The 25415-nt window shown below is 49.6% G+C and overlaps 2 protein-coding genes across 7 annotated transcripts in view; one reads left to right on the forward strand and one right to left on the reverse strand.

The window, feature by feature from the left end:
• Positions 1–11: 11 nt before the first annotated feature.
• On the forward strand, positions 12–9433 carry MMAB (metabolism of cobalamin associated B; the record flags this gene model as incomplete). Of its 2 annotated transcripts, XM_083710170.1 has the most annotated exons (9): positions 12–139; positions 491–555; positions 1444–1537; positions 3033–3090; positions 4316–4388; positions 5153–5250; positions 6200–6264; positions 6725–6784; positions 8455–9433. In XM_083710170.1, the coding sequence occupies 9 exons, from the start codon at positions 12–14 to the stop codon at positions 8537–8539; spliced, it is 726 nt and encodes a 241-aa protein (XP_083566296.1). In that variant the 3' UTR covers positions 8540–9433. The 2 variants fall into 2 exon arrangements, with proteins under 2 accessions (XP_083566296.1, XP_083566297.1); XM_083710171.1 differs by lacking the exons at positions 12–139; positions 6200–6264 and having other exon boundaries at positions 412–555.
• UBE3B (ubiquitin protein ligase E3B) overlaps positions 9405–25415 on the reverse strand; it is a 31820-nt gene continuing 15809 nt past the window's right edge. For all 5 annotated transcript variants that reach the window (XM_083710092.1, XM_083710089.1, XM_083710090.1 and 2 more), the window contains 12 exons: positions 24945–25059; positions 24467–24566; positions 20879–20998; positions 19853–20029; positions 19631–19741; positions 19008–19145; positions 18245–18310; positions 17702–17760; positions 14754–14936; positions 14020–14131; positions 12952–13044; positions 9405–11804 (listed from right to left, as the gene is read on the reverse strand). In XM_083710092.1, the coding sequence (XP_083566218.1) occupies positions 11613–11804; positions 12952–13044; positions 14020–14131; positions 14754–14936; positions 17702–17760; positions 18245–18310; positions 19008–19145; positions 19631–19741; positions 19853–20029; positions 20879–20998; positions 24467–24566; positions 24945–25059 (1466 nt within the window). In that variant the 3' untranslated portion in view covers positions 9405–11612. The remainder of the gene's footprint in view (positions 11805–12951; positions 13045–14019; positions 14132–14753; positions 14937–17701; positions 17761–18244; positions 18311–19007; positions 19146–19630; positions 19742–19852; positions 20030–20878; positions 20999–24466; positions 24567–24944; positions 25060–25415) is intronic.

A 25415-nucleotide genomic window follows, 5' to 3' on the forward strand; every position in this document is an offset into this window, starting at 1 on the left:
AGCGAAGCGCCATGGCGGCTCTGCTCTGCGGCGGGCGCGCTCTGCGGCGGGCGGCGGGCGCGGCGGGGGCGGCCTGGCCCCTGGGCGGGAGCGCGAGGCGCCTGAGCCGGAAGCAGAGCGGGCCCGGAAAGGCGCCCAGGTGAGCCGGCCCGGCCGGAGCCCCGTTTGCACGGGTTGCAGCGTCACGTGTGAAGCGGCCCGTTTCCTTGCTTAGCCGGGGGAAGCGCCGTGGAAGCGGGGGGGGGGGGCGAGGCGCGCGAAGAAAAGCGTGATTCGGGGAGGCGCCTCTGTTACTTCCAAAACCAGAAACGTTCAGGGTTGGCTTTTAAAAGGCGCCCGAGACGCGCTCGTGGTGGACGTTGCATTGATCCTCATTTGAAAGTCGATTGCATCATGTGTTGTGTCTTACTTTTTCTTAACTAAATAGTTCATGTGAATATGCAAAGGGAATGAATGTAAAGGACCTTTTCCCTCTCCTCTTCCTCTGCAGCATGGATGCCAAGCCCACGGAAACAACCCAAATCCCCAAGTTATACACGAAAACAGGAGACCAAGGTAGCAGCATCCTGCCAGCGGAGGCAGGTCTCCGGCCCACCGGCTTATCCTTGGCCCATGAGAGCACCATGGTGCCACAAGGGGCATTTTTGACAGCCTTAGAATGACTGCTGGAATCGGCTGCTGCTCTCTGCTTCAAATATATATCTACACACAGAAACAAATGGAAAATATTTTATAATGTACCTGTGACATGTTGTTAACAAAAGAAAACACAAGAGATTGTAAAATATGAGATGCTTTGCTCAGATTCTTTTTTAATAATAATAATACATTTGAGTGGGAATACTGAATTAGTAAGGGTGGCGCTGTGGGTTAAACCACAGAGCCTAGGACTTGCCAATCAGAAGGTCAGCGGTTCAAATCCCCGCAATGACGGGGTGAGCTCCCGTTGCTCTGTCCCAGCTCCTGCCCACCTAGCAGTTAGAAAGCACGTCAAAGTGCAAGTAGATAAATAGGTACCACTCCGGCGGGAAGGTAAACGGCATTTCCTTGCGCTGCTCTGGTTCGCCAGAAGCGGCTTAGTCATGCTGGACACATGACCCGGAAGCTGTACGCTGGCTCCCTCGGCCAATAAAGTGAGATGAGAGCCGCAACCCCAGAGTCAGTCACAACTAGACCTAATGGTCAGGGGCCCCTTTACCTTTACTGTATTAGTGCAAATACTGTGAAGCCTACTGTCCCAAGTGATTCCTTGCCTGGGCGAATGAGTCACTGCAGAGAAATTCTGTGGTCTTTCATTGGAGTCAGTTGCCACATTCATCTGCCAGTCATTGGGGCTACAGAAATCAATCATTGCACATGCATGTGTGAACAGGGCTTTGGGCACTTGGGTGTGAGCCGCTTCATATTTTTCTCACTGTTATCATCTTGCATGGTTTTCAAAAGGGTTTTCCAGCACATTCACTGGAGAGAGGAGAGCAAAAGATGACCAGATCTTTGATGCCCTGGGAACACTCGATGAACTGAGTTCAGCCATAGGGTAACCAAAAGACTGTAAATTATTTCTTCAATTTATAAAAATGTTTCAGAGAATAATAGACTGCCAGTTTGTTTCTGGGTCTGATTCAAAGTAATCACATTTGTGTTCAAAGCCCTAAACAACTCGGGCCCCAGATTCCTGAAAGACCCCCTCCTTTCAGAACCCTTCCGTATATTAAGATCAACAGGCACTTGGGATGTTGGTGGTGGCCCAGGAGGAGAGGGCCTTCTCGGGCAGCCCCTCAGCTGTTGAATTCCCTCCCCACAGGTGCATCTGGCACCTTCACTTTATGGCTTTGGACCTTTGGCACCTGAGACATGGTTTTTAGGACCCACCCAATTACTGTGACATTAATAAGCTTTAACCTTTTTAACTCTGAATTTTTAAATTGTTGAATTTCACCCTGGGACTTGCTGGTGAAAGGTGGGTAATAAATAAATTTAATAGTGGTAATTTGATATGAAAGAAAGCAGTTCTGTCATGGGAAGCAAGGAAAGCCTCTCGTTTTCCCCAGCAGCTGTTCTTGCTGGTTGGCAGCAGGCAGCATATTCCCTGGCATAAGCTTATTCTGAGCCCCACCCTGCTACCTGATTAACAAAGAGCAGTTTCAAAACCTTTTATTAAGTGAAATGAAACCTGCCAGGCAGCGTGATCCAGGGTGGAGAGGGAGTGACAGGAGCCTGTTGGAACTGGAGTAGAGGCCTCGCCCTGTGACAGCTGCCCGCAGCCCTGACTCGCCATTTGTGTCCTGCCTTGGTGATGTCAGAGGAGCAGGCTGTGCCCACAGGCTGAAGCTCATGGCTCCAGGGGACATCATCTCGCCCTGCAAGAGTGCTGCAGTCTTTTGCCAGATGTTGGAGGAGGTTATTCCAACCCCCCCCCCAAAAAAAACCATCCTTGGAATGAGCTTTCCAAGAGGGAATCTGTGGTAGTTTTCCAGATGTTGGATTCCAGCTGTGGAGAGTTGCAGTTCAACCACATCTGGAGGGTCAGAGATGTTCCCTCACCCCCACATTGGACAATTTGGGGGGGGGGTCTTTTTCAGTGGCTGCTAGGCAAGGATGGCTCTATGGAACCTTCAAGTGGGGAGGCAGTCTGCCTCAGTAATTCCACATGCTGGAGAGCAATAATGGGAGTGACTGTTGCCTTCCTGTTCTGCTTCTGTGCTTCTTGGAAGCACTTGGTTGGCCACTTAAGGGCAAGCGATGCTAGACCAGATGTTCTGGTCTAATCCTGCAGGTCTCATCTCATATGAAGAGCCAGGAACAGATTGTGTCTGCCCTGAACCAATTTCCTGTCTGCCTGAACATGAGAAGGCCATGCACCTCTCATGAAGAAATGTTCTTGCTCTCACATCACAATAGTTCTTTGAGGGAACTCGACAATTCAACTGGTTTCAGGCTTGTTTGTAGTGCCTCCACAAGAGGTAAATCTCTCACACGAACAGCATCAGTTACCTATATCTCAGGGTAAAATCTCTCCTATTTTGCTGCAGGCTAAGTGCTGAATTTGGCAGTGAAGGAGGTCACTCGTTTGTGCAGGACCTTCACCAGGTAAGAAACAGCTGTATCCCCGTCACTGACAGCATCCGCATACAAGGACTGCCTTCCTGGATCAGACCACAGGACCCTCTTGTCCAACTCTTGGGCTAAGAGGAGACAGCGAGAGAAACTTTAAGACTTTTCATTCGTGGTCTTTTTATTTACAGTATGGGCGGGATATGAATAATACAGTGGTACCTCTAGATACGAACGGGGTCCGTTCCAGAGCCCCATTCACATCTAGATGTAAACGTAACTAGCAACGGCACGCCTGCGCACGCACGTGTCACTTCCCGCCACTTCTGCACATGCGCGTGACGTCATTTTGAGCATCTGCGCATGCGCAAGCGGCGAAACCCGAAAATAACGCACTCCGTTACTTCCGGGTTGCTGAGGAGCACAACTCGAAAACGCTCAACTCGAAGCGTATTTAACCCGAGGTATGACTGTAAGTTGTTGTTGTATTGTTACTGTGTGTTGCTTAATTTATATATTTGCTACTCTGCTAGTAGATTTTTATTGAAGAAGAGCCCTGCTAATGGCCCATCTCAGCCAGGATCCTGTTCTCACAGTTGCCAACCAGTCACCTGTAGGAAACTCTCAAGCAGGTTCCAAGCACAAGTGCTCTCCTCCCGCTCCTCCCTGAGGTGTCCCACAGCCGGCATTTGGAAGTGTCACTGAATGAAGAGGCAGAGCACAGATAGTCTCTCCTCCCTAAATTTGTCCTATCCTCTCTTAAAGCCCTCAATGCTTCCTATGGGAGCGATAAATTCCGTAAATTGAGATGGCTGGCAACAGTTGCTAGCATTCGGTCATTGGGGATATCCTATCACTGAGCATCTTGTGTGGAGGTGTTGGCCTAACTCTTGTCCATCTGCTTGTGTAAGTTAAGGCAAGGGCAGGGAGCCAGCAGTTGTCGTCCTCTTGCAGATGTGGCTGGATCCCACCTCCCACCATCCCTGCCCATTGGCCGTGCTGGCTGGGCTGATAGGAGCTGGAGTGCAGCTTCATCTGCCAGAGGAGGACCACCACAGGTTCCCATCCCCGATGGAGCCAGTGGTGGTGGGCGTTCCAAAGCCTCTTCCGATTTAGGTCAGAGAACTCTGCCCATTCTTTGGCACCTTCAGAGACATGAAGGCGGGCCAGACCGACAATTAAAACTGCTTTCTGAATGTCTCGCCATCTGTGCAAAAATAATGCTCATCCCAAACACCTTTGCTCTGTTTTGTTTCCGTAGGTCCAGTGTGTGCTGCAGGATGCCGGCTCCAACGTGGCAACTCCCATATCCTCAGCCAGGGAGTCGCATTTAAGTAATTGGAACCTAGTATAGATCTTCATTTTTAAAAATAAGCTAACTGCTGCCCTTTTTGAAATGGTTTTGCTGCCATTGCTTTTGGGGATCAGTTTTGCTGGACAACTGAAGGAAGTACTCTGACCATGAAACCTTTGTTTATGTGGCTTATTTAAATTGGTTTTTTTATTGCATTTACACCCCATTCCTTTCTTTCTTCCTGGCAGGGCCCTAGGCAAGGGTCTGACTGGACCCAGACCTGCCAAGCTTCAGCCATGTCAAGCTCCCTCAGACCATGCCCTGGAACAGAAACACACAAGCCTCCATTGTGGTTTCTTAGTGGGGGGAAATGCTTTTTCCGCAAAGATTTTGATGCATGCCTTAAAAGCATTGCATATGAATATATCCCAAGTATAAATGTCTCTAATAAATGCTGACTTGCTAGGTTGCCAAATGCACAAGTTGGCCATAGTGCTTCTGCTTGTTAGGATTGCCCACTTACTTAAACTCTGTTTAAAAACTCAAGATGGCATTTTAACCATTTTGGGGGGAAATGCTCTGTGCATGCTCAGAGGTGCTTGAGGTATTCCAGGACTCAGCACTGGAACCCACACAGGCCGCAAGACCCAGGCTCAAGCCTCCTTCATTTTAGCAAGGTTGATGCGTCATGTGCTGGCAGCCCCTATCCTGCAACTTAAGCAGGGGAATGAAGAAGCCAGGGCTTCACTTTGTGGGTGACTCCTTGGTTGGCTGGTCCACTCAGTCGTGTCTCCTCTTCTGCAGAGCGAACGTCGTTCAGTGAAAAGCCCATTCTGGAGCTGGAGGCCTGGATCGATCACTACTCTGAGCAGCTTCCACCACTCACAGCTTTCATTTTACCCGTAGGTATTTTGCGTCTTCAGTTGTGCTCCGTCTGTGAGGAGGTCACAAAGCAGAGGCTTGCAGCACAGAAGGTGGGGGGCAGACCACTCTTGGTTTCCACTGGCCAGATTCCCATCAGGAACAGTGTCACAGGGCTGTGACAGGTGGCTCAGCCACCCAGATTCTTGTGCAGAGTTCCTGCTTGGCAAGCACACTGCTGGGGCCTTTGGGAAGTTCTGAGCCATTGATCAGGCTGCTTAGTTCTGGGTTCGGGTGCATGGATCCTGCCCCCAAATACACACACCAGCTGATGCAAAGGGAGAATGATCCTGCTCGCCCCTGGGGGTGCCAGGGAACACTTTGATGCAGCCAGACCAAGCAAGATTCCTCCCCTTTTGCACCAGAGGAAAGGATTCCTCCCCCTCTCATGATGCTAGAACTTGTGGACACCCATGAGTTTCTGTAGTTCCTTTTTACAGCAGTCTAAGTTGGGGGCCATCACAAACCACTTTGATTTAACTGCCACCTAAATCCCAAGCTTGCTGTAAGGCCCTGGGCTAATCGCTCCCCTCAGGCTCCCCTCAGAATTATAGAACTGTGGAGCTGGCGGGGACCCCATAATCTAATCTAACCCAGCCCCTGCTGTGCAGGAATCACAGCTAACAGCTAGTTCACAGCACTTTCCTTAGGGCATGTTTTCACAGACACTCCTTCTGACTTCTGTGGAAAGGTAGCCAAAATGGTTGCATTGGCTGCAAACGCTCCTGTTCCTGCTTCAGGCGAGGGCTTGCAGCTCCACAGGTCTCAGGTTCAGTCCCCAGCCTGCCCTGTCTCAAAAGTATCAGGGAAAGACTGCTCTCTGCTGAGGACCCCAGGGCGCTCTCATCAGTCAGAGCAGATGGACGGGGGCTGGATGGGCCTGACCATGGCATAAGGCAGATCTGGATGTTTTGTTTAATGTCATTTCAGTCTGGCGGCAAAAGCAGCACTGCTCTCCATCTCTCCAGAGCCATCTGCCGCCGAGCCGAGAGGTGGTAAGTGAGCAACTGCACTGACAAAGCCATGAGAACCCCCTGCTGCCCTGAGTGAGCTGTCTGGGCTGCCAACCTCTCTTGTTCAGTCTTCGATGGCATGTCAACCTTGTAAGGCTTGCATGAAAATTGTTTGGAAAGGACCACAGGTGCTCCCCAGCAATGCTGGGGGAGGGCACGGATCAGAGTTTGTACTGTGCAGCAAGACAAGGAAGTGTTTGCCAAAAGAGATCCTGACTTCTGCAGGAGCCGTTAATGGCCAGTGCAAACTAATTGTGGGTACTCCCCCCCCCCCTTTAAATGGAGCAGAGAATTTGGTGCATTTAGCAAATAATGTTTTTGGCACCTTAGGATCTGGCAGAACAAGGCAAAATTTACTCATGCCGATGGGGGGCATGAAAGGTGGTTTTGGATCCAATTATATCAGCTGTAGTGATGACTGTCTTCCTTTTCTCTTCTGCAGTGTGATTCCTTTGGTGAAAATGGGAGAAGCAGATGCAGACGTGGCCAAGTTTTTGAACAGGTAACTTGGAACTGTTCCTTTTGACAAAGCTGGGATGGGGGGGGGGCAGGGGGAATGCGTCTACACAGTCAAGGCACCAGATAAGGGCTTCTCTGCACCTCCTTTCCTGGCCACTGGCCCTGCTGGTTTCTGGGGCTGATCTAGTGGAGAGCAGGATGGGGAAGGTACTTCTTGCTGGATATCTCCTACTGAGACAAGGGGACAGGATGAGAGTCCTTTTTGCATCTATTTTGGGAGCCCTGCCCCTTTGGTTCCATAGTGCTCCTTGGTTCCTAGTGCCCCCCAACCCTATAGAAAGCACTATTCAAAATAGCAGTTTGCATAACCCACTAAAGAAGATAACACTAAGATTCAAAACAGTAACAACTAATTGCCCCTTTATTCAAAATCCAGTTGAAACTATTTAGTTTAATTAATTCAACACAACAGATGAATTTGATCCAGTGGTACCAGCTTTTCAGAGTCTGATAGTCATTTTATGCCAGTTTGGGAACTACTGGTCTACCTTGGGGCACTCACATGGGCCTTGCTGACTGTCCTGCGGAGACCACACAGTCTTGTCTTTTCTCTTCCAACAACTTGGAGGAAAGGGAGTGGGAGATTAGTGCAGGGGTAGCCAAAATGATGCCCTGCCCATGTTGTTGAACTCCAGCTCCCAGCATTCTCAGCCAGCATGGCCACTGATGGGGGTGATGGGAATCGTAGTCAAATGACGCCTGGAAGGCTCCACCTGGATCACTTTGTGCTTAAGCTGGGAAGTGGAGAGGAGGAAGGGTGGAAGCTGAGATTTGGGGCAGTGGAAGGAGACATCTGGAGTCTGCTGGTCTTTGAGAGAGGATGGTGGGGAAGAGATGTCCTTTCTCTATGTGCACACCCTGTAGGCATACCCAAATTGCTAGCGCTTCCCTGCTCCACATGTGGAAGGTGTTTTGGGAAGGGCTGTAGTTCCATGCAGACTTGACATGCAGAAGGTCCAAAGTTTCGCCCCTGGCATCTTCAGGTAAAAGGGGCTGTTGGCAGGTGATGGGGAAGGGACCCTTCTCTGGCAGAGAGCTGCTGCAACCAGTTGGAAAGGACAAATACCCTGCCCCGTTTTAAGGTAGGTAGTGTCATCATGGAGCATGCACAGGTAACTTCTCACAGCCTGTTTGACTCCTGTTCTCCCTGTTTTGGGGAGGGGGTCATGCAGCAGCCAGATTATTGTGGCTAAATGTGGCCTTCTGACATATCCCATTGCTACAGATGCTGGTGCCTGCCTCCTCCACTGAAACTGCAGGCCTCACGGGGGCTGAATTTTACTTTGGTACCTGGCAACTGCCTAAGTCAGCCTTCCCCAACTGGCTAGCCAGTTGGGGGAGGGGGAGCACATCCATTCCTCTACCTTTTTGATTAGCTACATGCGCAGGGACATCCTCCTGCGGCTGCTGAGACCCTCCCAGGCCGGAAGGTGGCGAGGTCTCCCCTCACGTCGCTCACGCCGATCATTTGTTTCCTGCTTGGCAGGGGGTTGGACTCGATGGCCCTTGTGGTCTCTTCCAACTCTATGATTCTATGATTCTATCTTCCTCCTTCCAGCCCTAGATGCTGCCCCACCCTTAGGGTAGACATGCCCATTACAAGCTCTTATCCTGTACAGAGATGGACAACAGCTTTTTTCTCCCGTTCCTTAGACTGAGCGACTACTTATTTGTTCTTGCCCGCTATGCTGCAATGAAGGAAGGGAAGCAGGAGAAGATCTACACCAGAAGGGAGTAGGGAGCAGAGGCCCTTTGGTGCAAGAGGTGGACTGCCAGGCTTTCAGACAGAGGACTGGACAAGATGGAAGATTGCTTGCAGTTTCAAACCGAGCTCTTGAAATCTACTCCTGAAAGCTTATTTAAAGCTTGCGGCTCCAGTCTTGCTCCATTTTGAGACCAGCTTGCTAAGAGAACTTGGAGCGTTCACTATGAATAGACTTCAGCTGCATTTATTGACATGTGCTGATAAAAGGAGAGGGGAGAAGCACATGCCACGCCTGATGTGTTGCAGAGCCCTTCTCTGCAAGAGTGTTCTGTTGCCAGAGGCACTTGGCGCTTTGGCTCAGATTGACTTGCAGACCACAGCCTCTCTGTTACACTTCCTTGTCCTCTTTTTCTTTTTGAGGTCATCGTTGAATCCATCAACACTTTGGCAGGAGACGCAGCATCTCAAGCACAGCAACGTTCTGCCATTGTAACCTTTGTGCAGTGAGATCCTGGAAACGGCTGTTGAGAGGTGGGAGGCAGCAGTGGGCATCACCAGATTGGAGCTTTGGGATGCAGCTCAGCTGCCAGAGGGCTTCTGCTTTTTTCCTTTTGTCAGCAGGACTCCCAATTTTTCATTTGCCTCTCAGTGGCTGCCATTTAACATACCCGACCCTTCCTCTTCAGGGTCTGTTGAAGTGTTCAGAGACATACCTCCTCTTCAGTCCTGGGAGTCTCTGTTGTACGTCTCCTCACACTGCTGTAGGTTTCTTTGAAACAGAAGCCAATTTTTACGAAGTGGGGAGGGAGAAACTCACCTCCCTATGACTATATTGAACCAATCTGTCAAGTTTATTTCCAACATGGAGAATATGCTGTAAAATGCTAGGATACAGGAGGGCCAAGATAAAATATTTTATTAATCTCCTATGGCAAACTTTCCTCTCCCCACCTCATGACAGACGTGCAAGGCATTGTTTTGGGGTGGGGGTGATGTTAGACCCCTGACAGCTTGCATAGCTTTCCTTGTTTGGGAAAGCCACACCATGCCCAACTGTTGCGGGCTAGAACAGCCAAACTCTTTCAACATATTTAGCACACAATCACAATTTGCACATCAGTTCTGAAAATGTATGCATGGAGGAAGCAGTTCATCAGAGGGTCAAGGGGACCACTGGGAGGGGGTGCTGTATAGTGTCATCCCCCCATTCCTACTCTATTGGAGAGATTCTACTGGAGAGCTTGCCCCGTGCCACCCCAACACTCCTTCACCAACTGGCATCCTCTAGATGTTTTGCACTATAACTCCCATGGGCCTCAACCAGCACAGATCTGGGCTGTTGGGAACTGTCGTCCAAAACATCCAAAAGGCTGCCCTAGAGTATCCTGCAACTTCTGTAGTGCAATACTGCCAAATCCATTAAGAGAATGCTTAATGTCTAGCATTTAAAACATGAGACACACAGTCTTCTGCAACATTCAAAGTAAAATCAAGAAAAGGTGGGGATTTTGGTTTTCAGTTAACACGTTCATGCTTGAGAATGTTCTCTGGGCCCAGCCCTTCACTAGAATTATTTTAAAAAACAAGCAACTATTTTACACCTCAAGGCTAAAGATTTGCAGTAGTGGAATAATCAAGGTTAGAAAGCATTAAACGGGGCTTCTGCAAAAAGAAAAACAATAAAACCAGTAAAACCCAACATTCTTAAAATATTTTGCATTTGATTACAGTTCAATCCCTTCCTTCCCACTCATATTCAGATCCCCAGGATTCCTTGGGTGGGAGACTGAGCTGATCACAAATCCACTTGGAGAGAAGGAAGACCCTGCACAAGGTGACCTTTCTCCCTTGCTTCCTGGGGTTTCTTCATTCCAAAGACATCCACCCATTTGGGGCAAAGCAGAGACTAGGACCAGGACCAGTCCAGTCCCTGAAAGATGCCCTGTGCTTTGCACATGGTCCAGTCAGATTCAGCAAAGGGTGGATCCCTGGGGAGAAATATCACCTTGTGGGAACATTTTTTCTCTTCCCTTTGGGCACAGCTGGGATTGTGGGAGATGTCAAGGAAGGGGAGCTTGGGAAGGACAAGTGCACAAATGAATGTGAATACAGAGCAAGCAATGAATAACGAGCAACCTCAGCACAAACCCCTTTGCAATTACAGAGTTTAATGGAGTTGCTGTTCCTGAACGGAAATTGAGAAGCTATTCGGCATAGCCAAGTCCCTGAGAGGTTAGAGCAAGGAACTGCTCTCAGCTGCCCAGGAGCCTCTGCAGATTAGCTCAGCCACTAAATGTTTCAGGGGGCTCTGCCAACTGAGGCCCTAAGAGGAGTTCCCAGCAGCCAATGGGCCCTTGGCCCATCCTCCCGGTTCCACCATCCCCAGCCAACGGTCAGAAAGGAGGGCACCGGGTTGGTGAAGGCTGCTCTCCGACATCTGACAAGCTGCAGGCTCACAACTAGCAAAATCTGCCACGGGGGAGGAATTCCACATCACAAACCTGTGCTCCCCACATAGCGGGAAGCACTCATTTGGGGGTATTCAGACAGAGTCAATGCGAAGCAGTTTGGCAAGCTGTGGGAAAGTCGCAGGCGACAAAACCTGGGCACAGAGAGAGGAACACAAAAAACATGAAGAGAAAGCTCCTGCAATCTCATGGGGCTCCCGAGTTGAGAAGCCTCAAGCCTGTTTTTCAGAAGCCAAAGTGGGAGGGAAAAGCCAGCTCCCGACCTTCGTTCCACAGCGTTTTGCCAGAGTCTGACCTGGCCTGGCCCACAGCAAGGTCCAACTGTTTGCCCAAGACCAAGATAAAAATTATCCACAGGGCACACACCCCAGGGCCCATGAGTAGTTTGTGTGACCCTGCCTGCCCTGTGTGCAATCTTCCATTGGGCATGGCCCCCCCTCCAAGGACAATGCACAGGCTTGGCTCTTGATGCTACATTTAATGGCAGGCCAGCTGCGTTTCCAAGGAGGTCCTCCTTGCAGAGTTGCGTCCAGCGGCATCAGAGCGACGCCGGACCCCAGGCCAGAGCTGCAGCCTGCTCAGGCAGCCATTTACCAAGGTATAGCCCTGAGAGCCCATCCAGCTCTTGAGAGCGTGGGCTAGGAGAGCTCAAAGCCTGTGTTCATGCTGATGGCATAGCGCAGCTTCTCCCGCAGAACGCTCTTCTTGCTGTAGTTGGGCAACTTGAGGAGGTTGAAGCAGGTCGAGGAGGTGGGCAGTCGCCCGCCCGGCTCTTTCTTCCGGATGGTGAAGAAGCCCCGCAGGACGCTGCCCAGGGTGTCCCCCGTGTCCTGGGGAGAGAAACAGAGGGCTTGGGGTGCCACAAACACACGCGCCTGGCGAGCGCTGCAGGCTGAACAAAGCATCTTGCATGAGATCTGGGTGCTCTCTGCCCAGAAGGCCCTTGGGACCCCAACAGAGCAGCCTGTTCCAGGCAAGGTCCTCACTATTTCCACATCAGAGAATAACTGCTCTCTCGAGCAAAGTGAGGGGACCAACCCCAAAGGACAGGCCTGCCTTATGGTATGTGATTCAGCTGGGAGCTGCTTTGCATCACCTTTGGTGTTTGATGGTTACAGAGCATCATGGCTGAGACAAGTCTGCTGGTGGCCTAGGTCACATTCACACCACTTGGCAGTCATGGCCCCCCACCCCCAAGAATTCTGGAAGCCGTAGTTTGTGATGGGTGCTGAGGAGCTGTGAGGAGGCCCCATTGCCCACACAGAGCTACAGTTCTTAGAGCAGTCTATAGATCAATCCATCCCTCTTCACAGAAAACTCGAAAACTCCATGAGGGGAATAGGGAGTCTCCTATCAATTCCTGGCACCCTGAACAAATTGTAACCCCCATAATTATGTTGGGGAAGCCATGACTGTTTAAAGTGTTACCCTAGTAACACCTAAACTGGCCTTAAACTCCCCAGTTGCTGCCTGGCCCTTGGCTGTCCCTCCACTTCTGCCATTAGCCTCACTGTTGAGACCCTGGATTCCTCCCACACAGCTGATTTCTCCGCAAAACACACGATCCGGTTAAGTAAATCTAAAAGGGCTTACAACCTGAACCGGGGTGAGGGGTGGGGAGCTGAATTGGGAGAAATATCTCCTCCAGGTTCCAGGGTCTTGGCCCCAGGGCTGTCCTCTAAAGACAAGCCTGGGATTCTCCGTGGGGGTGGCTGTGTTCCTTTCAGCTGAACCAGGCCAGTGGCTCCTGCAGTCCAGCCTCCTGTTCTCACAGTGGCCAACCAGACGTCTCCATGTGAAACCCTCAAGCAGGACCTGAGCACAGCACTTCCCTCCACCACCTCATGGTAATTCTGTGAACTATGACTCCTTTAAGGGAGGGTGGAGCCAGCAGACAATTCCATGCCAGGAAGGAGACCATGGCACCTGCAGGGAACACAGGAGGTCAAGGCTCACCAGCTTGGCTCATGCACATACCTGGTCATCGGATACTTCCACGCAGCGGATGGAGAAGGGAGGCTTGAGGTAGGCAAAGCCCAGCAGTGGCGGCCGAGAACAGCTGGTAACAAACTGGCACAGGAGAGGAAAAACAGCAAGGGGAAGAGGGAGACATGTACTGGATCAGGCTGGCTCTTCAACTGGGGTGCAGCACCATTGTCATGGGTGGCATTGAGGGGCTGCCCCACATTTATGATTATTACTTTATTGTATTTAAATCCAACCTCCCCCCCAAGGAGCTCAAGGCAGCATGTCCATGGTTCTCCCTCTCGTCATTGGAGCCCCACAACAACCCTGCGAGGTAGGTACGGCTGAGAGTGAGAGTGGGCCAAGGTCACCTAGTGAGTTTCATGTCCAAGTGGGGAATGGATTCCTGGTCCAGATTGATCAAAGTCCTTTCTCTGTCTGAAGCAGCCTTTATGTGCCTGCATTTAAACAAGCTGGGACCCCAGTTTGGTACCAGAGCAAGGACTTTGTGTGCCTACGTTCCTGGGTTCAATCCTCAGCATTCCCAGATAGGGGTAGGAAAGAGTCTACGTAAGAAGAGCAGACCTCAGTATAAGGCAGCTCCAATGTTAAAGCAGCCCTTTATGGTGGATCATGAAGACCAAAATCTTGCTTTCTCTTTAGGGGAAGGACCACAGGTAACCATATATACAGTGCATATCTTGCACTCAGAAGACCAGCAAGAAACTACACTTGCGAGAATCAGAGTTGGAAGGGACCACAAGGATCATCTAGTCCAAACCCCCTGCAATGCAGGAATCTTTTGCCCAGGGTGGGGCTCAAACCCACAACCCTGAGATTAAGAGTCTCATGCTCTACTGACTGAGCTATCCACATGTACTCAAGTGACTAAGGTCCATGCACGACCAACCTGGTGGACTCCCAGCTCCCATTATCCATGACTATTGGTCATGCTGGCTGAGGCCAGTGGGAGCTAGAAGCCCAACATCTGGAGGGCACCAGGCCTGGTTGGTCACTCTTGTTTTACACGCATGTGCACGCGCGTGCGCGCGCACACACACACACACACACACAGCTTACCTTAAGAAACATGGCTCTTTCATCGGGGTTAAAATCATTGGCTAGGATATCCCAAAGCCAAATGATGACTCGGTGACTGCCATGGAAGCCCCCGTAGTACACAGTGTGCTTCCTAAGGAAGAAGAGACAAAAAATCAAGTGGAGTTCATAGGTCACTGAAGTCACTAGATCAAAGGAAGGACTACAGTTCTGCCCCAACTTCCTGTTGCCACATGAAAGCTGCTGGTGGGACCATTATGCAAATAAAGAAGGTGAATTGCAGAGGGGGTCCCCCCCCCCTTGCTCACTTCCCATGGGACACCCACCCACCAATGGCTACTTTCAACTGGAAACACTGAAACTTCACTGTATGGTGACTCAAGCCAGTAGAGAAGGAGGTCACCATTAACCTTCAGCACTCTAATGAGCTTTGATATTCCCATGATTACCTCTTCCAAATGTGCCCCACACCCATGATCAAAACTGGACACTCTGCCGCAGATAAACCTGAAAGGACTTGCCCTTTGCTGCCCCTGATGTGTGGGGCTCCCCCACCCTGCAATGGATGGGTGGGTGGACACACACACACACCCTCTCCTCTCCAGCCTTTCAAATCCCTCCTCAAAGTTTTTGGGCTTTATGAACTTACACATGGCATGGACAGAGGAGAGAAAGAAAAGTGTGCCTCCCTCTTAATAATTGTGGACATCCAATGAAGCAGAATGTGGAATGAGACACCCCCCCTTCTCCCTTACTTCAAGTCTTCGAGGTCTATCTCGGCGTTGTCACCCGATATCAGCCTTTGCAACTCAGGGGCAGAGAAGACACGGATCCACTCGGGCTTGATGATTGAGCGGAAGCCGCTGATGAAGGCAGCCGTCTGGCTTTTGATCTGCGTGTGCATCCGGAAGTGGGCCATGAGGTGGATGTAGCTGATCCTGACGTGGGGGACAGAAAGGCACCCATATCTATCTATCCATCCATCCATCCATCCATCCCTATATACATAAAATGTAAGGCTGTCATCACGCAGCCCCCATAAGGGGACCTGCAGTGCCTCATCCCAATCCTGTATTGGCATGAAGTCAGGGCACAGGAAGGTAGCAGTAGAGAAAGCAGGTTTCAGAATGGCAGATTTACGTTTAAATAACGCAGGGACAAAGGGACACAGAGAAGCTGCAAGACGGGGTTTGGATGAGGTGAAAAGGAACGGGGTGGGGGACTGGTAAATGGAGTGGAGGTTTGGGGGGGTTGGTGAGCAATGTGGTCAGGGTGGCAGTCCCTGGTGTGCATTTCAGAGAGAGGGTGGACATGGCTGGCACACCATTCCCATCCTAGGGGTGGGGGAGGAATAGCCCCCTCATCGCAGGGCAGGGCAGTTAGGGTTAGTTCAGAAAGGCTCAAGAGGATTCCCCATCCGGGGGGACACTAGGGGGCGCATTGGAAGATGGCCGACAATACCATCTCTCCGATCCACACGGGGTAATTAAGAGGCTGTTATGGGAGTAGGCAGCCTCCCTTGTTGCCCCAAGGAAATGGGGAACACTGCCCTTGCCTGCTGTGCCCATAAATCACCCCCTAATTCAAAAGAAGGGGGTGAAGGCCCTAGGCAGAATGCCCCCGTGTGGACATCGGCTCTCCTGGACGCTGTCTCTGATCGCGCACTAGTTGCAGCAATTTGGAATAGTTAATTACAAAAGAAGCAAATGCACATATTTCAAGTGAAGAAGGGGAGTGAAGTCTGCTAATTTAAGTGACCTCTGCGAAAGAAGACGATGGGCTGGAGAAACAGGAATATTTTACGATGAAGATACACCAAAGGCGGGGTATGTTGACAACGGGGCTGAATGGGGGGGGGGGACACCTTTTTTACTTTCCTTCTATGTGATTTACAAGAACCCCTCCTCATTAGAACCGTTGGTTGAACTGACCCAAGCAGGATGATTAAGGTCTGTGTGGAGATAAACTTTAACCAAAAGTATGCTTTATGGAGACCGAGAAGCAATAAGAGCTTTTGGGAATGGCGCAGCAATTAATTCGGAGTCGCCATCTTGCCAAAGGATTTATAGCCGGGAGGAAGAACGGATTTGTTTTCAGACTGCATTCCTAGTGAATCTCCTCAGAGGTTTTGAGAAAGGAGGCAGATTGGTGAAGATTAATGACGCTAAGACTGTTTTGATGTATGGAAGTGATCTTATATGGAAAACGTCTGGATATGGCTACTGGATAAAAAAATATATATCCACGCAGGATTACAAACTGTTCTAACCAGCTTGCAGAGACTATCAGAGGTCACAAAGAAAAAGGAAAAATATATGAAAATAACAACAAGAGATGTGGAAAAATAATAAGAAAGGTCTGGATAGTACTGTGAACATCATAAGGTTAGATTTGTGGACATTAAAACAGCAGTAAGTAGCAAGAAGTTGATTGGATCCCCTTCAGAACTTGAAATATGGGTAACCCCAACAAAAATTTAAAATTTGGCGGTGTAATTTGGAATTTATGTAATTTGGTTTGATTTGATGTGATTGGTCGGTTAATAAAAAATTATTGTTAAAAAAAAAAAAGAGGATTCCCCATCCTGTTCTCGTTCCACAGAGCAGCCCATGTGGCAAGACAGACCATGGGGAGCGCCCAGTGAGCAACTTTCCCCAACAAGGACTGGAAGTCAAACTTCTGCCTCCAAGTTCTCCTCTCAGAGTACGCCACTTTTGAAACAGTTTCCAAAGGAGTTTGAAATCAGCTGAGCCACAAGGTCAAAAGGAAGATCTCATGGGCCAGACAGAAGCACTTGGGGCAAAGCAAATGCAGCGCTCTGGATGCTGCTGCAGCTTCTGCTTCCCAAGGACGGCTTCCTGTGAAAAATGGCAGAAGTCCAACTGCAGCATAAGGAGCGCAGGATCCTTCCAGTCACATACAACAGGGCCATTAGGTGCAAACACAAGGCCGCAGCTGCAGGAAATCCCACCCACCAGGGCTGATTCAAGCGTGTGATGGGGCAATGGAACTCCCACAACCTGATATTTAAAAAGAAAGGTTGGAACACTGCTTTGAATTTTTTTATATCTAACAAAAAGTCAAGGTTTCCACCTCCTGAGTTACAAATGTTAGTAGGTCAAAGTGCTAGCAGGTAAAACTCCCACCACATCCTGGAAATACAGTGGTGCCTCACAAGACGAAAATAATCTGTTCCGCGAGTCTCTTCGTCTAGCGGTTTTTTCGTCTTGCGAAGCAACCCTATTAGCGGCTTAGCGCTATTAGCAGTTTAGCGGCTTAGCGGCTATTAAAGGCTTAGCAGCTTAGCGGCTAAAAGGCTATTAGTGGCTTAGCGGCTTAGAAAAAGGGGGGGAGCGAAAAAAATCGCAAGACACGCAAGACGTTTTCGTCTTGCGAAGCAAGCCCATAGGGAAATTCGTCTTGCGAAGCGCATCGAAAAATGGAAAACCCTTTTGTCTAGCGGGTTTTTCGTCTTGCGAGGCATTCGTCTTGCGGGGCACCACTGTATTCCATTTCCAAAAGTTCTTCTGGCAATCTGGATACCTAAGGTGACGCAAGCACCTGTTCCTACGTCTTGCCTGGTGTGGGAGTCACTTGGGCACTGGGGGTACCCTTTCCGCCTCAACATGATGAAGTCAGCCACCCTTTGGGAAGGGGACAGAATGCAGCCCCAGGGGATCAGGGCTGATAAATGCTCACTTACTTGTTTTCGTTGGTTACAGGGATGGTTTTCCCTCCTGGAATAAGTTCATGGCAAACAAGCTAGAAAAACGGTGGGGATGGAGGGAGAGAGAGACATCACTTATTGCTTGTAATATACCATGGGAAGTTCAGGTCAGGAGAGAGGGGGCGGCTGGGGGTGTCACACCTTCTAGAGAGAGTGGCCCTATGACACAGAGGCCCAGCCCCCCTCCCCATCACAGGCGGGTGGCTGAGTTGTTCTTTTTGGGGAGGCCGGAGGGAAGGTTTGTACATGTTCATGTTGAGTGTGTGGCAGAACTGTGGGTGCTGAGGGCGGTTGGGGAAGGATTCAAATCAATAAAGAATGAAGAGCTAAGCTTTTTAGGAGACAGCAAGCAAAAAAGTCTGAATGGGAAGTGTCAGCCCTGCCTGGCACAGGGCAATTCATGGAGCATTTGGCCAAGAGAGCTGGACTCAGAGTCCCAAGGGGGTGTCACTCCCTACAGGACCCGGAAAAGCAGAAAATGTGACAAAAAAAGACGGAGAGGCTGGGAGGGAGCCCCACCTGGCCCATCACGTCTTCGTCATAGGAAAGCGTCAGGCCCAAGTCACTGATATCTCCATCGTAACGCTGAGAAGGGGGGAGAAAGAAAGAAGGGGAGAGTTTAAGTGCTGAGGCTGCTCAGTTTCCACCCTAACTGGCTGGGCTTCACTTCCTAGCGCACTCTCAGAATTCTGCTGCACGTGTCCAAATTAAGCTCAGCCAAATACATTCATGTGCAACGCTGTATGTGATGAGTCTGGCTATGCAGAATCCCAGCCACCACAGGCAGCTCTGACTCACCAATTCCTCTTACTTCCAACATTGCAATAGGCATCAGCCACTCACTGTCAACTCCCACTAGACATTCACAGAGTCTAGAAACTTCTCTGGCATTCACAATTTCATTAAAAAAGCGAAACCCAATCTTCTCTAGATGCTGAATTTTTCATTCAATTTAATATTAATACATGTTGCTTAATGTGTGCTTACGATGTCTGACTGCAGAAGGAGACAGCCTGGCACACTGTTGGCTTAGCAGTTAGTTTCTGCTCCCTGGGCCAAGCGCAAGGAGACTGGGCCTAGTCAATAACTGGGAGAAACACAATGGCAGACGTCTCACTCAGTTATCAGAAGTGCATTTAGAGCCATCAGTTGCAAGCCCAAATCCCCTTGTGCTGGCTATAATTAAAGGAAGATAAGGACAGACAAGTGGCCGGGCAGCCATCAGGAGACGGTGCCCGCTGAACAAGGCACTGAGAGAAAGCCAAAAGGATGGCAAACAAACCTTGATGGAGGTCAGGTTTTTATAGAACTCTGAATCCAGTGAGGGAAGTTCATCCACAGAGCTGTAGAAGATGCTGTGATGATGTCCCAGCAGCTGACTCAGGAAGAAAGATGCAAAAGGAACATCCACCACAATCCCCTGCAAGGGGGGAGAAGGAAAACGGCTCAGAGAGAGCTGCATTTCACTATCACCAGCCACCAAGTAATCAGAGCCTGAACACTGGAAGAGGCAATCTATATCCCATAACAAAAATCCTGGATGGTCCACTGGGAGAAGGGGGCACTGCCCCACCAGACTCAGCCTGCCCTCAGGCAGCGCCCCCCCCCCCCTTGTTATTTGCCTCCAGTCTAGTGTGTGGCAACACGGTCTTCCTGCATCTTCCTGAGTCTCAGCTTTATTCCTGTCAAACTCAGGAGGGAGGAGGAGGATAAAACAAGAATTAGTTGGCTCCATTATCCCAGCTCCATCTCCTGCTAGCCTCCCTGCCTCCCCGCCCCTGACCCAATGGGCAAAAACTTTTCTCTTTAGGAAAGATGCTTGGGGTCCCGTACAAGAGCCAAACCACCCACAGAGGGCTGGCACTGGTTGTGCCAAGGGCAGCTGTTGAAAAAGGCCCCTCCTACCTCATAGACGGCTTTTCCAAGCATCTTCCCAACAAACTCAAAGAGCTGGAGATAGTTCTCATGGATGTAGGACGTTGGGGAGGGATACAGCCTCTCATCGCCGCTGGTGGTCTACCCGGCACGTAGCAGCAGAGACAAGAGAGAGCAACATAAGCCCATGGCTGCCTGCATGGCCAGCTGGGGCTGTCTGACAAGACAGGGCTTGGGACAGGGTTCTGGCACCTTAAAGAGGTTGAGCGCAGGGTCAAAGACCTTCTTGATTATTTCCTCGAGGAACTCCTTGAAGACGCCGTCCTGGTCAATGCCGGCCTCATCCACTCCCAGGTCATTCACAAACTTCACCCGGATGACTCCCTTCATGGCGTTCTGAGACAGCTGGCGCAACTGTTCGTACCCATCCTGGGGAGAGGTGGCAAGTGCCACAAGGCCAGAAAGGTAGTGTTATGGACTGGTTGGATGCAGAGGAGTGGGGGGGCACCAGCTGGGGAACCCTCAAAGGAAGGCGGCTCAGAGCCCGGGGAGTGGGGCTTGCACAACAATGGGGGTCAGAGGGAGAAAACCATGGGGAGGAAGTCTTGGAAGCAGAGACGGTAACAGGTTTGGTGAGCAGGAAGAGGCTGTGTCAGAGGGCAGTCCAGGTTTAGAGGCTGAAGTGGAGGCTGGAGAGGAGGGGGGGGGCAACTGCAGAAGAAGCCAAGGAGTTCCCCCCCACCCTGCTGTGAGCAGCTCCCCTCCCTCAAGTCTCCCAGAACACGGAAAGGAATGAATGGGGCAGAGCAAAGAAAGACAAGGCAAAGAAGCCTCAGATGGCTGGAGAAGGACCCAGGGGAGGAGTCTTAGAGGGCACTGGGAAGGCAGGGCCTTGCAACTGCCTCACTGGGGCAAGACCTACTGGGAAGAGTTGCTGTGACCACTAGGCCTGCTCCAGACTCTGGCTCCTAACAGGTGTGGGTGGGAGAACAGTTCATTGGTACGGACTGTGGCAGAACTCCCGTTGAAACCTGCGATAGTTTGCAACTAGGCTGGCTCAAAGTGAAATGTAGGCCTGAGAAGGCTTCATTAGCTGCCTCAGTCCAAACAGGGCTGGGAGCCACTTGTCTCAAACCCTGGGGAGCTGAGGCCAGTCAAGGCCAAGAATCCTGAACCTTGTTTTCAGGAAGCGGCAAATCAAGAGGCTTCACAGAAAGACTAGCAGAGAAAGAGGTGGTTTTCTTTGCACCACCTTCCAGAAGAAGCTACGCCACTCACCTCCAGCATGCGTGACCGGCGGATGGTGATGTGCGTGACATGCGGCGACGCGGAGCTGGTCTCCACCAGCCCCAGCTTCTCCTTCTCTTTTGTCACCATGTTCCGGAAGAGAAGAGCCCTCTGAAAATGTTCCAAAAGAACGCGCTTGTTCAAAAACCATGTTGCCTAAGTGCAGCAAGGTCAGCCTTCCCCCACCTGACTACACCTGGGGAACCTGCAGTTCCCCCCTCAAGAGACGTCATCCTTGGCCACTGGCCAGGCCCACTGCTGGCAGGTGGGAGTCCCACAACATCTGGAAGGGAAACAGCTGCAGGGCACAGAGGGAGGATTCTTCCTCCCTGGAGGGTCACCAGAACGCCAGCCTGAGCCTCCAAGGCAGCTGCTCAGGAGCCTCTTCCTGGAGTCAACATTCAGCTACTGCTTTTCCCTGTAGGGTCATAGGGCCCTGCCTTATTGTTATTTCTGGATTGCAACCCACCTCAAAGATGCTAAAGAGACCCAGGATATATATGTTTTGATAACAAAATAGCAGCTGCTGCAGTTTTTTTTTTTACTTCATTACAGATAGTGTTTCAACAAGCCTTCCCCAACCTAGTGCCCTCCAAATGCTGTTCTACTGCTTCAGTCCCACTGGCTTGTAGTCAAGAATAAGAGGAGCTGGAGCTCAGCAACATCCTGAGGGCAACAGATTGAGCAAGGCGGATTTGAACACATTTCATCTCAACCACTTTATTACATTTATATCCCACTGTTCCTACAGGGAGCACAAGGTGTCATACATACACTATTCTGCCCCTCCTCACAACAACCCTATGAGGTAGGTCAGGCTGAGAGGCAGTGACTGGCCCCCAAGGTCACCCTTCATGGCCGAGTGGGGACTTGAACCCTGGTCTCAGCGCTGGATGACCAAATTGGCAGAGTGGGCACTGGTCTATGGGCCCCATGCCTTTCAGGGGCCCCATGACAATGGATCAAAATAATATTGATTTGATCTTGAAAGATTTACAAGGAGTCCCCGAGATTTCGACTGCATAGGGGCCTCCACAGGGTTTAATCTAGCACTACCTGGTCCCGCAGGTCCTGGTCTGCCACTCTAATCACTAGGCCACACTGGGCAGGCCCAAGGGGAACGCACTACACTAGTGGCCAAGATTGTGGAAACCTTTTGGAGAAAGTGTATTTCTGAGGTTTGATGGCTCATAACACCCCCCATTTTTTTAGTAATACCATAAAATTATGTATCAATGGAAATATAATTTAATGAAGAATGCACTGCTACCATGTTTGTTCAATTACCTGCATTCCATCAAAAGTGATAGCCAAATAACCAGAAAAAGGGAGTGTTTAGAGAGCCAATCAGGTGTCATCTTGCTCTGGCAATGATGGCTCATAACACCACTTTTTTTTTGAGTAGTATCATAAAATTATATATCAGTGTAAAGATAATCAAATGAAGAATGTAATGCAATAACTTTTATGAAGTCTTATTTATTACAACAGCAGTCTAAAGAAGAAACGTGAAAAAATGAGATATACAAAAATTCTCACGTCAGTTAATACTTAGTAGGGTAACCTTTAGCCTTCCCATGGACTGAACCAAGTTTTTTAGTTTTGTAGCTGTAATAACATGCAACCAAGATTGAATTATTGCCTCTATTAATTGGGTTTTATTGCTGGGTTGCTTCTGACTAACATGTTTCTTTAGTCGGCTCCATAAATTTTTGATTGGGTTAAGGTCTGGGCTATGTACACGCCCCCATGTATAATGTAACACGCCCCCGCGTATAAGGTGCCCCCTATTTTTGAGGACTCAAATTTAAGAAAATGGGGGGAGATGACCCAGAGTTGTTGAGCATTGTTTTGGGGAGGATTGCCCAGAGTTGTTGAGCTTTTTTAGGGGGGATTGCACAAGGTTGTTGAGTTCTTTTCGGGAGAGGGGATCACTAACCCAAATGACAAACGCAGCAGCAGCCAATCTGAAACAGCACTTGACGCACCCGCCAATCACCAACAAAATGGCCACTCCTGCTCACGGCTGCAACCAATCACCTGTCGCCCCCCCCCCCATCTGTGTATAAGACGACCCCCGGTTTTTAACATTATTTTAGAGTAAAAAAACCTAGTCTTATACACAGAAAAGTACGGTACATTCCCATTAATGACACAAATTCTGCCCACACCTTTTGCTGTCATGCAACTCCAAATCATAACACTAACTGGGTGTTTCACAAGTAGGATGTAAATCTTCTCCGATACTCCTCCTCACCTATTTCATGCCATCACTACCAAGCAAGGGGATTTGGGTCTCATCACTCCAAATAACACTGTCCCATTGTTCCGCTGTCCTGTTGACATGGGTTTTAGACATGTTTAACCTTTTTATCCTTTGTTTGAGAGATAACAATGGCTTTTTCTTTGGAATTCTAACATTTAGACCATATTCCTGCAGTCTGCACCAAACAGTCCTTGCACTCAACTTCACAATACAATGCACCATGTCATCTTTTATACACTCAGATGATTTTATTCTGTCATGCAGGCACAGTCTCTCAATTCTTCTATCATCACTTTTCTTGCCTTTACCTGCCTCTTCAAAAATTTAGAAATGCCACCTTTTGTTAAGTTTCCATCAATTTTTCTTCTAATTTCTTCATAACTGTAGCCTTGTTCACTTAATAGTACTATTTTACTTCACTTTCTGGGTGACCAGTCAACTCTTTGCACCATTTCTTTAATTTTATTACTTTTTACAAGCTCACTAAATGAAAGAACAAAAAAAAACCCAACCCAACCAACTTGATAGCAATCACATAACACACTGACAAATCTCCTCCTTATTTATGTTGTAACAAATAATCCTTTATAAAAGTTATTGCATTACATTCTTCATTTATTAAATTATCTTTCCATTGGTATATAATTTTATGGTATTACTAAAAAAGGGGGGGTGTTATAATCCATCAAACCTCGGAAATACACTTTCCCCAAAAGGTTTCCACACTTTTGGCCACTAGTGTACTTGGGGACGGTCTGTGGTCCACAGGAGCTGCTCTGCAGGGTGATGGGAAAGACCCTCCCTCTGCCCAAGACCCCAGAGAGAAAGGCCAGAGGGCAGACAAAACCAGGCCAGGTTATGGAGAAGGTGGGCTGCAGCTCTGTGCAATGAACAGAACCATCAAATCAGATGGGCGTGCATGAATTCAAAGGAAAAGAAAGGTTCTGACTAGACTATAGCAATAACTTCCTGGTGGTCAGATCTGCTGGACAGGGGAACGGACTCCTTTGGAAGCTGGTGGGCTCTCCTGCACTGGAGGCCCTTAAACGGAGGTTGGGTGGCCACCTGTCAGGGATTCTTCAGTTGCGCTTCCTGCAGTACAGGGGTGGGACTAGATGACCCTTAGGGTACCTTCCACCCCTTACAACCCTGTGCTTTTATGAATTCGCAAGAGAAGAGCATCTGGGTGAGAAGACCTGTGCTTCATTCATATTTTGATTCTAAAACGGGGCCACACAATACTGCCTTGGAGCATCATTCCCACAATTCAGCAAGCTCCTCCTTTCCAGGCTCCGGGCTCAGGCTCCACTCACATTTTTGTGGGGGATGATGTGGGGAATATACTGCAGGACCAGCTGGGCCCGTTTCCGGTCTTTATCAAGCTCCTGGAAGAGCAAACTCGGTTTAAGGTCCCTAAAGAAATAAAACAAACATAAATGTGGCAGGAGGTTTGAAAGTCCTGAAAGAAACAGGACCAGCCAGTTGTGAAGTGGGCAACTTCTAACAGGACAGCTCTTGGCAGAATCCATCCTGCAGCAGACCAAGGCCCAGTGCCAGCGCAGAGCTAGGCTGAGCTGGTTCTGCTCCTACCTCTGCCAAGGACTCGCTTGCCTGCCTTGGTCAAGTCACTTGCAGTCCCAAAAGTGTATTTAAAAGGGGGAGGCATAACAGTAAACTTGAAAAAATGTTGTAAGGGTAAACAGACCAGAAAAAGGCACCAAACACCCTTGACTCAGATTATGACAGGGTGGGTAGGAATCTGGATTACTCCGTTAGGAAGCAGGTGCTTACTTGCGCAGCCAGTGGTCATCTGGAGCAAAACGCCGGCGGCAGTCTCGTTCGTACAAGACCATCAACCAACCGTGCACCGAATGGAAGAGCTCCAGGGTCTCTCCTTTCGCACTCTCTGTAACAAGGAGGGGGAGAGAAAACATACACTGCAATAAAGCCGAAAACATTGTAACCCACAGCGGAAAACTCAACAATAGAAAGCAGGACAGCTGTGGCCCTCCAGATGTTACAAGGCAGCCAGCATGTCCAGTGAGCAGGGAGGAAGGCGAGACCAGCAACATCTAGGGGGCCACAAGTCCACCCCCCGGCCCCCCACGAGCAAATGAAAACTGGCCCCTGCCTCTGACTGGCACTAAAACATTTTCGTAGTAATCATTGTATTTGTAAAGCTACATGCCACAACAAAGAGAATACAACATTCAGAGCAGAGCCACAAATTTGGCTCTTAATTTCTCGGCAGCAAGCACAAAA

This window comes from Podarcis gaigeae (genome assembly GCF_964106915.1).
Source record: "Podarcis gaigeae genome assembly, chromosome: 13".
In the NCBI taxonomy this organism is placed as follows: Eukaryota; Metazoa; Chordata; class Lepidosauria; order Squamata; family Lacertidae; genus Podarcis; species Podarcis gaigeae.